Source organism: Phocoena sinus, chromosome 20, assembly GCF_008692025.1.
Source record: "Phocoena sinus isolate mPhoSin1 chromosome 20, mPhoSin1.pri, whole genome shotgun sequence".
NCBI lineage: Eukaryota > Metazoa > Chordata > Mammalia > Artiodactyla > Phocoenidae > Phocoena > Phocoena sinus.
In genome coordinates, this window is record NC_045782.1 from 35486135 (window position 1) to 35496195 (window position 10061).

General features: G+C 50.8%; 1 protein-coding gene across 2 annotated transcripts; it reads left to right on the forward strand.

The window, feature by feature from the left end:
• Positions 1-1833: 1833 nt before the first annotated feature.
• GIP (gastric inhibitory polypeptide) lies at positions 1834-6990 on the forward strand. Of its 2 annotated transcripts, none has more exons than XM_032617349.1 (6): positions 1834-1894; positions 2739-2841; positions 4295-4441; positions 5001-5090; positions 5839-5940; positions 6852-6985. In XM_032617349.1, exons 2-6 carry the CDS (start codon positions 2765-2767, stop codon positions 6859-6861), a joined length of 426 nt encoding a protein of 141 aa, XP_032473240.1. In that variant the 5' UTR covers positions 1834-1894; positions 2739-2764; the 3' UTR covers positions 6862-6985. The 2 variants fall into 2 exon arrangements, with proteins under 2 accessions (XP_032473240.1, XP_032473239.1); XM_032617348.1 differs by having other exon boundaries at positions 1846-1877; positions 2743-2847; positions 6852-6990.
• Positions 6991-10061: the final 3071 nt, after the last annotated feature.

Sequence of the window (10061 nt, forward strand, 5' to 3'; positions counted from 1 at the left end):
CTGATCCCCAGAAACTTCCCAAGGCCATCTTTCCCATTCCCTGGCCTCCCAATACGCCGTGCGGGGTCGGGGCTGTAGGTTCCCCTGGGAGTCTGGTATCTTCTCTGATCTCCTTCCCTGGTCCTCCCCACATCTGTCCCTTCCCCAGGACCCAGGCCACATTTCTCCCTAATTTGTCCACTGTTGGGCATGAGAGCCCCAAATCAAAGGGAAACAGGGAAGGGGGCTGCAGAGAGGTCACTTCCAAGAGGAAGTGGGCTAGGGACCAAAAGTGCAGCTGGCCTTCAGAGCAGCTCACCCCCAAACAAATCCCCAGAGCACCAGGCAGGGGTTCAGGGCTGCTGGGACCCATCCCAGAACGTTCCTTGACTCTGGTTTGGCGTGAGACTTAGGGGTCCCAGGGAATGATGTCCACACTTTTTGGATATGCTGTGCCTCCGGCAGTGGGGCTCAGGTTTCGCACCAACCCTTTTGAGCCCATTTACTGTGCCGCTCAGCAGGAAGCAGGATCACAAGCAGCCTCCGCACCCCCTTTGGAGGCCAAATCTGAATTGACGTCTAATCTCTGCCCATTGATAGCTAGGAGATGGAATCTGGAGAGCTTGCCCAGAGAGAAGTTTTTCGAGACGGTGGAAAGTGGGTGGTGGGTCAGTGAGGTTTCCAGGAAGCAGAGGTAAGTGACCATCCTAGTCAGCTACCTCTCATCCCACACAAGCACTTAATTTCATGCTGGACCGGCTCCCAGGCTGGGGAGTTGACCTGGAAAGGAAAGCGGCCTTTACTCAGCCCTGCAGCTAACAGGCAGGGCAGGAGCGGGGCTGTTTAGGGTTCAAAGTACCCACAGAGAGTGGAGAGGGAAGAGCCTGGGAAGGAGGCCTTGGGGGTCGGCCTAACGTGCAGGCTGTGCCCCGCCCTTTCCGGACTGAGAGCCCTTGGGGACAGAGCCATGCACTAAGTGCTTGGAGAAAGGCAAAGGGTGCACCTCAAGGAGTCTCCAGTCTGAGGGCCCCGGGTCTGATCGAGGCACAGCGCAGCCTCAGAGGCCCCACTCTGATGGCAGAACACAGGGGCATATACTTCTCTCTTACAGGAGAGCAGAGCATTGGAGGAGAGAGGCTTGGACCTCATAAATCTTTACAGTTAGAGTTGTAGCTGGTCCGCCTTCCTCTGCGTCCCCACGGTGTACACGTGCCTCTTTTCCCCACCCTGCCTGCCCCTCAGCAGGAAGGCAGCTTGAGTAGAAGTTCTCAGTTCACCAGCTACCACCAGGAAACCCCCATCCTTCATGTTCCCTCAACCCTCTGCTCCATCACTCTCCCGCCCTTTCCCCAGGCAGCTGGACACCCCCTAGATATCGAGCTGGAGACACTGCCACATTGACAAAGCCGCGGGTCACTGTGGCCCCTCTCTCTCTGACCCAGGAGTAGTCTAATGTCTATGGCAGTGCCCCCCCCCAAGTTAGTGTCACCTTACCCAAGCCTGCCCTCACCAAGGGCACCCATCCTTTCTAACCGAGGGCACCTATAAAAGGAAGTGGAGGAATACTGGGCTTCCCTGCCCAGAAGGGAGGAGGGGGAAGAAGAAAAGGGGCACTTAAGGTACCCTGCCCACAGGCCAGGCCCAGAGAGCAGCTGGAGATACCCAAATGTTAATTACCAATTAGCGCAGTTCAGGTGGAAAGGGCAACTTTATTACGTGTAAAATGGACTTAGTGTGGCAGGAGCTGTGGGATTAATTTCTTGAGATAAGATGCTTTTAGGCTAATCAGTAGGTCTGTGACATCTGGATATAAAGGAGCCGGGGCAGACTTTCTTGAGACAGGTTCCAAAGAGTCAGAAGGGAGGAGGAGACCCCTGCCCTATCTTTCTTCTGGGAGAGCTGGAAAGGAAGGCTGGTAAGAGAGCAGCTGGGATGGGGGTGGACGTGGACGTGGACAGGACACTGGAGAGGAGGTGGGTCTTGGCACCCCTGAGATGTTTGGCACCCTAGCCCCTCACTTTCTTTTCCTCCGTGAAAGAAAGAAAAGGTGGGGCTGAGGGTTCCTTTAACACCCAGGTGACAACGCAGGAAAATCCACACATCTGTAGACCTAGCTTTGGTGTTCAGGGCTTGGGAGGAAGGCTCCTTACTGTTCTTGGTCTCTGCTGAAGATGCCCTGATGAAACGGGGCTTGCCCTCGGTAGAAGCGTAGGACATCCCTAAGTGGGGATAGTGAAGGCTGGGGGGGAGGGGTTCTACTTACGGTTTTCACTCAGGCCAAGAGGGCTGCGAAGATTTAGGTGACAGCCAATCTGAGAGCTGGAAGGCTGGCTGGTATGAACTTTGGAGGCTCTGAAGGGAGAATCTTGCCAGTCCACGTGCCTGTGATGTCTAGCCACAGGGGCCAGGAAGGGGGTGTCCCTGCACACAGGCCTTCACTGCTTTCTCCTGCCAGGATCGCCCCCCTGCTGCCCTCCTCCCACCCCACTCAGACTCCACCTAAAAAACAAGAAGCAGGTCCACTCTCATCCAGGCTCCATATCCCTTCTAACGTCCCTTCTAACTCTAATGCCAGCTCCTCCCACCATCCCCAAGGTGTTGCTCTAGCCTCTTAGAAAAGCTCCAACTCCCAGGGCACAGGGCCCCCCAGCTTTCAGACTCCCCACAGGCTCTGGGGCACCGGGAGTGCGTGGCCATATTGCTTGCTTCCTCAGCACAGGGCTTCTACCTCATGCTGGTCCTTTTCTCTCTTAGCTCAGGAAGTAACCATTGGAAGGCGGTGGCCATGAAGACCTTCTCTCTGCTGCTGGTGTCCCTGCTCCTGGCATTGGTGCTAGGAGAGAAGGAAGAAGGTCACTCCAGGTTGGGGTGAGAAGGAAGGGGTCAGGTGCCGGGGAGGAGGCTTGGGGGGTGACTGGGTTCTATTTTCAAGGGGGAGATGAGAAAGGGAGGAATCCCAGGCCAAGAGGAAAGATGTTCGACGGAAAAAAACTTTTCAGCAGTCTGAGTGCAGAGTGAGGCTAGAACCAGGGAGTCTTTTTTTTTTCTTTTTGCGGTACGCGGGCCTCTCACTGCCGCGGCCTCTCCCGTTGCGGCGCACAGGTTCCGGACACGCAGGCTCAGCGGCCATGGCTCACGGGCCCAGCCGCTCCGCGGCACGTGGGATCTTCCCGGACCGGGGCACGAACCCGTGTCCCCTGCATCGGCAGGCGGACTCCCAACCACCGCGCCACCAGGGAAGCCCCAGGGAGTCTTTTTTTACGAGCTACTGTTGTAGCTGGAGAGAGTGTGCTTAGATCTCTGGAAGGACTTCTCAGTGGTTAAGTGTCTGAAGTAGACGATAGCATCTCCCTTCCTAATGAAAGCCTTAACCAGTCACTTATGTGTGCGTTTGATCAAATTTTACAGCAGGCTTCCTGTGTGCCAGGCACAAGGGATATACCTGAAGAGTGGTCCACAAATGCCACCTGCCCCCGTGGAGCATATAGGCCCAAGGGGAAAGCAGATGAAGAACCATCTAGGCAAAGCTTCAAACTGTCATGAGCGCTGTGAGGAAAAGGCAGGGAAGATTATGAATGACTATAGCAGGGAGCTCTGTTTGTGTGTTCGGGAGGCCGAGAGACGTGTCTGCGTAGAGTTAGGCCTTCTCATATGCAAGGACCAGCCATATGCCCCTGTCAACTTGGCTGAGTTTGAGATGCAGCTGTCACATATATACAAGGACAGACAACATCGTGCAGAAGTTAAAGACCGTAGACCTGGACCCGGACTACCTGGGGTAAACCCTGGATCATACCTACACTGTATGCTAAGTTAATCTCTTTGCACGGTGGTTTCCTCACTTACCAAAGGGAGATCTACATAGTGTCTGCCTCCTTGGGGTGGTGTGAGGATTTAGTAAGTTTCTGTATTAAAGGGCTTGTAGAGGACCTGACTCATAGTAAGTGCTGTTGTATGAGAGCTCACTATTGTTAGGAAACTGAGAACCAAAGAACTGAATCTGGTGGGGCCAGGGCAAGAGGAGCAAAGGAGAAAACTATGGCTCAGTCCTTAGGGATGAGGGGGACCCCTGATCTTTGCCCAGAAGCAGAGCCTCAAACACCGAGGATGCTGGAAGTGGGTGCTTGAGCTGAGGATAAAGCCCCAGGGGCTTGATGCATGGACAAGAGGGTGTCTCCATAAAAACTGACTCCCTAGAAATGGGCTGCTTCCTTTCCAAATAGCAGCCCCTGCTGGTGACAATCATTTATCTTCGCACCCTCTGCTCCTTCTATGGCATCCTAGTTTCCCTCTCTCTCCCCTCCCTGCCCCTCAGATTCCACACTAAGGCCAGCGGCTCCCAACCACGAGGCCCCAGGTACGCTGAAGGCACTTTCATCAGTGACTATAGCATCGCCATGGACAAGATCCGCCAACAAGATTTTGTGAACTGGCTGCTGGCGCAGAAGGGGAAGAAGAGCGAGTGAGTCATGCGTGCCCTTCCCTGCTCCCTGTGCCCCCGTGTGATGCACAAGGCCAGGTGGCACCTTTCGCTTAGGTGCTGCTGGGGAGCTGGACTGCATGGCGGCCCTGCCTGGGACCCTGGCTCAGGCAGCAGTCTGGTCGGGGGTTGGGGCAGGATTTGGGCAACTTTCCAATCCTTTTCTTCTAAGAGGAGGGGTCGGGAAGATGTATGGGACTCACAGAGGATCCCCGGGGGGCTGGGCATGAACCAGGGGAGCTGAATTGCTGCCAATGACTACTTGGTGGCGGCAGCTTCAGACTTTGGAAATAGGATAAACTGCTTTCATCGTTCTTCTCTATGCAAAATCTTTTCCCCTGCCCTCACTGTTTGGCCAGCATGGTAGCTCCTGAAAAGCTTGTCACTGATAGCTGAAGACAAGCAGCGGGGAGGCTGAGTAGAGAAAGAGTTCCCCTCTGCTCCTTGGGTTGAGGTACCAAAAGATTTGGAGCTTCTTTGGGCTGGAGAACATCTGGAGTCCCGCCTGGCCCCACCCACTCCCTAATCTTTATTTTACCAGCTGGAAACACAACATCACCCAGAGGGAGGCCCGGGCCCTAGAGCTGGCCCATCAATCTAACAGGAAGGAGGAGGCAAGGGCGCAGCAGGGGTGAGTCAGCCCACAGGGGAAGGGGTCAGCGGTGGGGGCGGGGGGCCTCTTGACCCCACCTCATTGTTCCCTCTCCCAGACTCCAGAGCAGGGCTAGGCCCCAGATAAGCATCCCCTTCTACTCAGAGTTCAAAGAGGGGTCTTCACAGAACTCCTGGAGGACAGCCCAAGCCTAAGGGAAAGCCTGGGAGGAAAGGGGGTGGGGGTCCTGGGAGGGAATCTAGGGCCACAGTTTCTAAGGTGGATGACCTAGTGTGCAGAGTCACCAAGTCCAGGAGTGGGGCACAAAAGAGACCTCAGAAACTGGCTTCTCCACTTCTGCCTGCCAAACTTCAGGAAGGCTTTTGTGAAACTGGGACCCTCTGAAGGCCAGTCCCCTGAAATCAGTTACCCCATCTCTGTAGGAAGCTGAGGAATTGATGACACAGATCCTTCTAAAGAGTGAATATTCCCAAAGTAATCTCTTGGGGTTTTGGAATGCACTCTGGGACACTTGGAGAGGTGGATGGGTGGGATGTCTCCCACCAGAACTGTTTCTCTTTGCCTGTATGGAAGAGCCTATATTCCCCGGCCGACAGGTCTGGGTGGAGCTTTGAAAGCTGAGACAACTGAGAGGCAGCTGTGTTGACTCGTACACCCCACCCCCACCCCACCTTGTCCCACCACGTTGGAGTCCCAGGTCCGGTATTTACTCTCTCTGGGTGGTGCCCAGGCTAAAGGCGCCTGCCTGAGGCTTTCTCCTTTGTAGCTCCCTACCCAAGAACCCCAGTGATGACGGTTTGCTAAAGGATTTACAGATTCGAGAGCTGCTGTCCTGGATAGTGGATCAGATGGAGCTCTGCAGGCTCAGGTGGGAGTTTGGTAGCTTTGGGCATCTTGCATAGTGGTTGTGAGCTCGCACTCTGGGGTCAGACACGGGTTCACATCTTCACCTCAACACATGCTGACAAATTACTTAGACTCTCTGAACCTTGGGGTTTTTGTGAAAATTGGGGCTACTTAAACCACTTCATGGGATTTGGTGGGGTTTAAATAAGATAATTCGAGGAAAAGGCTGAAATCAACATCTGCAGAGTACTAAGAGTTTGGTAACCTTGACAGTTATTAGTACCACTTGCACTTCTTCCTCAATCTCCTCCAGGTGGGATGCTGCTCTCACCTGCCCTACCCACCCGAGCCCATCCTAACCTTAGCTTTTCCTTGGTACCGTTGTGCCATGGCACCTTCTCAGTGATGGAACCCCTAGAGTTGGAGGCATGTTGCCCTTCTCTGTAGCTGCTGCTGGTCTCAATAGTCCTCAAATCCTCCTCCTAAACTAGGAAGTCTTTCAATGTATTATGTCTCAGAAACAAGGGGTGGCTCAATACCATGGAGAGATCCACCCACCCGAATGGTGAGACAGGACACTCATTTAAGATGCAGACACCGAGGCACAGAAACCAAAACAAATTCAGACTTTGGTGCTGGGAAGTTGAGAGACTGAGGGAACAAATCTGGGATGGCTTCCTGTAAGAGGGTTAGAAGGAAGAGAGGCATGTGACCTGAACAATGGAGAAGAGAGTATGAGAAAATCTCCACAGGAAAGTGGGTAACAGTCTCTGTGCTTTTTGGAATCTTTTTGATTACTTATAATTAGAGAGGTAATCTGGAGGTAGGAGCAGTTGAACTATGGCTGGGTGCCAGGATACATTTACTTTGCTGCCTTTAAGCCGATACTGACCCTCCTCTCCACTGCTCCACTCCTCTCTCCACTCTGCACAGGTTTCAGTGACTCTGACCAAACCCAGCTCAGAACTGGACTCTGTCCTTCACTTACTCAGCTCCTGCCTCAGCCCCACCCCAGGATACCCCAAAGAAACAAAACCAAGTTCAAGCTGAAATAAATCTTTGTGCCCGTTGTCAAAACACATTCACGTGTCTACAGAGCGCTAACTGTTCATTTGTCTTCGTGTGTGCACCACCCAGTGAAAAGCAGATATGGCTCTTACCCATCTGTTAATTCATCTATTGTTTCCACGAACACTTACTGGAAACTTAACACAGGCAGAGACTGCGCTGAACGCTGGGTATACAGCAATCATGGAAACAGACACAATCCTTGTCCCCAGGGGGTTTACAGTCCAGTGGTGGAGACAGACTTTAATCTTTAAACACACAAACACATTAATAATTACATAACATGCAGAGTTATGTGAAGAAACACTAGGGAGCTGTGAGAGGACAGAGAAGCCTCATCTAGATGGAGTGGGCAGTCAGGAGGGCCTCTCTGAGAAAATGACGTTTAAGCTGAGTGAGATTTGAAGGATAAAATGGCCAAAGGGTGACGGGAGCCTTCATAAATATTAGCCAGTGCTATGGTTGCATGGCAAAATGGGCAACGGTGAGAACGGCACAAGTAGAGACTGGGCAGGTGGGCAGAGGCAGGGCCTCAAAGGCCATGTTAAAGCTTTGAGAGTTTATCCTCAGTGCAAGGACAAGTACTTGAAGGATTTTAAGCAGGGGCAGGTCAGAGATGATCTATTTGCATCCCCGAACGGTCACCCTGATGATGGTGAGAATGATATTGAGACGAAGAGGGATGAATGTGGAAGAGGCTTTTGAGGGATTCCAGATTTCACACTAGGGAGTTGCCAGTGAAGGTGAAGGGAAGTGGGAGAACTCAGTTTGTCCAAAAGTCAATACCTCTTTCTTCCGGTGTTTAAATGTTTTCCCACCTCGGCATGCTGCCTTCTCCCAGGGCTCTGCATCCACGGAAGGCAAGGCTGTCTCTCTTTCCCGCTTAGTTTAGGTTACCTTTGCCTAATGTCCCCTCCTCTCCCCTTGATCTAGTCATATTTTAGCATACTAGAGTCAAACACACCTAGATTCAAATCACTCTCTAGGTCCGTGACTTGGCAAGTTAGTTCCTCTCTCTCTGAAGCTCAGTTTGCTGTCTGGAAAAGATTAAAAAGTACTCACTTCATAGGGTTGAAGTATTTTAAAATAATGCCTGGCACAAAGTAAGTGGTCAATAAAAGTTAACTTTTGTTATTATTATTCACACACTTAAACCTCAGTTTAAAAACACTGGGGTAGGGCTTCCCTGGTGGCGCAGCGGTTGAGAATCTGTTTGCTAATGCAGGGGACACGGGTTCGAGCCCTGGTCTGGGAGGATCCCACATGCCGCGGAGCAACTATCCCCGTGAGCCACAACTACTGAGCCTGCGCTTCTGGAGCCTGTGCTCCGCAACAAGAGAGGCCGCGATAGTGAGAGGCCCGCGCACCGCGATGAAGAGTGGCCCCCGCTTGCGGCAACTAGAGAAAGCCCTCGCACAGAAACGAAGACCCAACACAGCAAAAATAAATAAATAAATTAATAAACTCCTACCCCCAACATCTTCTTAAAAAAAAAAAAAAGTAATATATAAAAACACTGGGGTATTAGTTTAAAATCAGGGAGTGGCAAACTGGATTGGCTGAATGGCTGGGCCAGTAACCTAAATAAGCAAAGTGGGGAGTGTGTAAAATAAGGGGAAGGATTGGGACTGTGAAAATGGAAAAGAAATGTGCCCCTAAAGGTATTCTGATGACCAAACAAAACTCTTTGGAGAACTGAATTTGCCTGAGGGCTGCCAGTTTGCAATCTCTTCCAGTTCTTAACATTTTGGGCTTCCTCTCCTCTAAACTCCTAGAGTTCTAAGAGTGTGTACCACACAATTTAGAGCACGCCTTTGCTCAGAGGTTATATTTTAGTGATTCTCCATGATAGAACTGATTGTATTGGGGAGGAGTTCAGATCTATATTTCTGTAGTCTTGGGTGTCTCTGTGAATCAGTGAATCTGTTAAGTGTTATTTAAAAAAATGTTGTACAACTGTCTCACTATGGGCCAGGCATTAGTGCTCAGGACTTTCGAGACGCCATTTTTTTCCAACTTTTGGTTTTTTATTTTTTTTGGCTTTTATTCAGATTTAGAAACATCATTTAAAAAAAGTCATGGTGATCTCATTTAAAGCCTCATCACAGTCCTTCGAGGTAATGACAGCATCATAGCTGTCAACCGCGCACTACACTGCCTCCCTGAGGCAGAGAGTTAAAGCCCATGCTCTTAGCCACTCTGCCATAAGGCCAATGACTCACTAGTCACTTAAAGCAACTGAGAGCATCTGTGACGGTCACATTCAGTGGTGCACTGGGGCAGAGTGCTTCTGAGAGCCATTGTGAAATTGTCAGGAATTCTGTGAGCAGGCTGTAAAACCATCCATAGCTTGAAACAATAGCTCCAAAGGCTGTGGTCAGAGTATTTACACTATGGAAATTGGCAAATGATATAAATCAGAGCACCGCCCTCCCAACCTGGAGAGGTGATTGTTAAACATTTACCAGCACATTACTGGTCAGCATACTTTCTCTTAAATTATAGAGGAGAACAAATGTGTCTGAAGAAGGGAATGAACATGTCTGCTTGAGGGTGGCGACGAAGTTTATCAAGGGTCAATGTGTGTACCTCAGGGAGTATGTATGTGTGCATTTGAGGGTCTGAATAGTTAAATCTGAAGTCATGAGTGTGAGTGAGGGATCAGTGTGTGTACCTTAAAGAGCCATACAGTGTGAGTCAGAGAGTGAGAAGTGAGGCAGGTGTGTCTAGATGGTGTCAGTGGGCACCTAAGGGACGGAGTTTTTGTGTTAGGGAGTGGTGTAGTAAGAATATGAAAATATGAGGTCAGTATGTGCATACATGAGGCTAATGCATTTTTCATAGACAGGGTATAATGGAGGAAGTCAATGTGTATGAGAGGGTGTCAAATGTATGTGTTGGGCGGGGACAAATCTGTGTCTGAGAAAGTAAGTTTGTGTTTAGGGGGGCTTATGTTATCTGAGTTTAGTGTCTAAGGGTATGTATCGGAGTGGATCTGAAGGTAGGACTATGATAGCCTAAATAATTGTTTTAGCCTTGGTTATTCTTTCAAAATACAGAAAAACACAAATAACA